Source organism: Montipora foliosa, chromosome 12 (genome assembly GCF_036669935.1).
Source record: "Montipora foliosa isolate CH-2021 chromosome 12, ASM3666993v2, whole genome shotgun sequence".
Lineage (NCBI taxonomy): Eukaryota > Metazoa > Cnidaria > Anthozoa > Scleractinia > Acroporidae > Montipora > Montipora foliosa.
The window spans coordinates 13,514,964-13,517,891 of record NC_090880.1 but is presented as its reverse complement, the minus strand read 5'-3'; the positions used below and the strand labels follow the sequence as shown (position 1 = coordinate 13,517,891).

The 2,928-nt window shown below is 38.2% G+C and overlaps 1 protein-coding gene across 1 annotated transcript in view; it reads right to left on the bottom strand.

Moving 5' to 3' along the window:
- Nucleotides 1-312: 312 nt before the first annotated feature.
- Nucleotides 313-2,928, bottom strand: part of LOC137980804 (uncharacterized) — a 3,022-nt gene continuing 406 nt past the window's right edge. Inside the window, exon 2 of the mRNA XM_068828223.1 lies at nt 313-736. Coding sequence (XP_068684324.1) covers nt 313-736 — 424 coding nt within the window. The remainder of the gene's footprint in view (nt 737-2,928) is intronic.

The window sequence follows — 2,928 nt, the reverse complement described above, 5'->3', positions numbered from 1 at the left end:
GCCCAGTGGTTAGGGCGCTTGCCTTGAGATCCGGGCTTCAAGATCCGCTCTGACCACTTAATGAATTTGTTCCTGGTAGTCGCTGGTTCAACTTCCCAGCTGCACTTAAATAGCCAACTAGTTTGCCTCCGGCCAGTTGGGATTCTTAACAATTGTTGTTGTTGTTGTGTTCTGTTGTTTCGTTGATTGTTTCATTGGCCCTGAAAAGCCCCTATGGGGAGCGGTCAATTAAGTATGTATTGTATTGTAATAAAAAAGAAACAAAAAAAAAACACTAATAATGATGCAAAGAATACAATGTTATGGTGCTGGTTACTCATCAGCATAAAGGAATCCAGTGAATGTCAAGTCTTCTTCAAACACACCTGGTTCCTGAAAATGAGCTCGAATACAGTTTACAGCGCATGAGGGCAATGGAACCCTTATTTCTTTCCCAAAAGTCCCCCAGCACCACCTTACTAACTGTCTGTATGCGACATGTCTATTCTTTTTTAATTCAGGTCCTTCATAGACATCTCTGCCGTATTGCTGTTTATACTGCAACCAAGCAGTTTGTAGCACCCAAACATTCAAACAGACTGCATGGAAAGCGGGATGATCCACTATACAGTTAGGAGGATGATCAAGTTGCTCCACTTCCACAGCCTCTACATTTTTGCATTTTATCCCTTCCATTTCTTGGCAGCAGAGGTTCTCCTCCTCTCTAAACATCTTCTGACAGTTGCCACAACGACACCTTTTGAGTCAAACCACAATAATGTTTTAGACAAAAGCATTACCAATAATTCCAATTAAGACAGTTAAAGTGCATTTCTTCTCGACTCTAAAGAAGCTAAAAAGGTTAGAGATGCAGAGGTAAAGAAATTCGCATAAATTTTCTTTCCTTTCTCTTTAAACTCAAATAGTCTCCAAGCTCGTGACAAGAAATACTAACTGATCTCAGTTCCGAAGAGATACATAATTTTGTCTACTTAGGCCAATTTCTACCCTTGAAAACTTATTTGCAAAGAAAGAAACGAAATTGACACGTAAGACGATCCCTCAAGTTGACTAATTACTTTAAATAAACTGCAAAGCGGATACCTGTCCGGCGGCACAAGGTTTTCAAAGTACTCCACGTCCGGTAGTCTAAATTGTCTCCAATTTCGAGTAAATCTCTTGACCTTTCGAAGAGCGTTGGCGCTTGGAGACGCTGCTCAGCTTGTTTATTTTTCAGTCAGCCACGGAAAAATATATACAGTGTTTTGGATCTCATGACAACTTTTGGTGGCATCGTGCGCACTCTCAGGAATCTTGAACTTAGATTGGGCTCGTGAGAAAGAAGGAGCATGTTGAGGAGGTTTGTATAGAGTGTCAATCATGGAGTAATTCTATCCGTTGCTGGACATGCACACACGGCATAAAAAAGTATTACGAACACTGCAACAGGTATCCATCAAACAAAAGCATATTTAATGAACTTTCTGTCGCTATCAAAAATCTCAAAGTAGATACGCGACAAGTCTGTAATGTTTTCCCAAAAAAGTGTCTTTTAGCCGAGAGTTACCCTTTAATAGGAGGCCGCTTGATGTAGGTTTAAACTGTGCAAATTTCATTTTCGTTGAGATTAATTGTTGTCTCCTCTGCAATGTTAACTAAGAAATGATTGATTAAGTTATCTTTCTTTGATTTGCTCTAATTCATTGTTTGCTCCCGAGCCTTGGTTGTTGAATAACGTTGTGAGAGAACTCAAACGAGAGCAGTGTTGATAAAATTCGGGTTTCTGCAAGATGAAAAGTGTCATTTAGTTGCCTGGGCTGTTGTTTCTCTGTACCTTGGAAGAACATTACACGCCCATATTAAATCTCTTTTTTCATGCTTATTCGGATTTAAGTTGACCAACTACAGGTTTTTGATGTAGGGTACATTTGTTACAAGACGTTTTTCGTGTCAATACATTTAAGTCCCTGTCAAAAAGAGAGCCATTAAACTTTTGGATGCTGAAAAAAATCTGTTAAAAAGAAGCGGCTGTCGTGTCCTTTATTAAATATTGAACAGGTATGGAAGAAACTTTTTAGAGGCAAAAAACAAATGTTCCTTTCATCTGTGAATTGTTATTTGCGCGTGAGAGCAGGAAATAGGAAGGAGTTTCGAGATATGACTGATTATGTTCGTGACCTGCGACCCGTGACCTGCAACCTGCGGATTAGACCCGCCGTTCATCTTTTCAAAATTGTAAAATTCATGTAATGTTAAGGTTAAGTCAGCACAATGACCCATTGAAATAATGTAGTTTGTATCTTTTTGGCTGAGGTGAAATGGTCAACTTTAAGACCTATAAAAATCCTAGTATATAAAGTTACATACATGTATCATATTGTACATCAGGTTAAAGCTTTAACCTTGACGTTTTATTTTCATTTCGCGGTAAGACATGAAAATGACTTGCTGGGGCATCAGGAACTCTGAACAGACGATTTTACATACAAAACTAAGCACATTAGTAAACATTTTGAATTTGCAACAGTAATGGAACATCAATTTCCTCGAATTTGACCACCTCCTTTATTTTTTGGTGCTATTTCAGTCAGGTGAGACGGGAATTTAAATCAACTTCCACAACCAATTTTACTCACTTCGGTTTTTCGGTCTTTCAGTCCACAAACAATTAATATCTGCAATATAAACGATTTCGGATGAAAGTAAATTCCTTTGAAGCGGCTCCAAATATTACAACTTCGTCAGCTATGGTACGTAAGATGAATTCTAACAATTTTCAAAGCCAGTTTTTTCTAAAGTACAGCAGTTCATTTTCAGATCAAAGCTATTTTTAATCTGTCTTCAAGTCTTTACAAATCAAGTCTTTACAAATCTACAAACTCCGAAAAACATCTGCTTTTGAGTTCTTGCATATGCTGTGAATGCTTGAGGTGTTACATATTGCAGGTA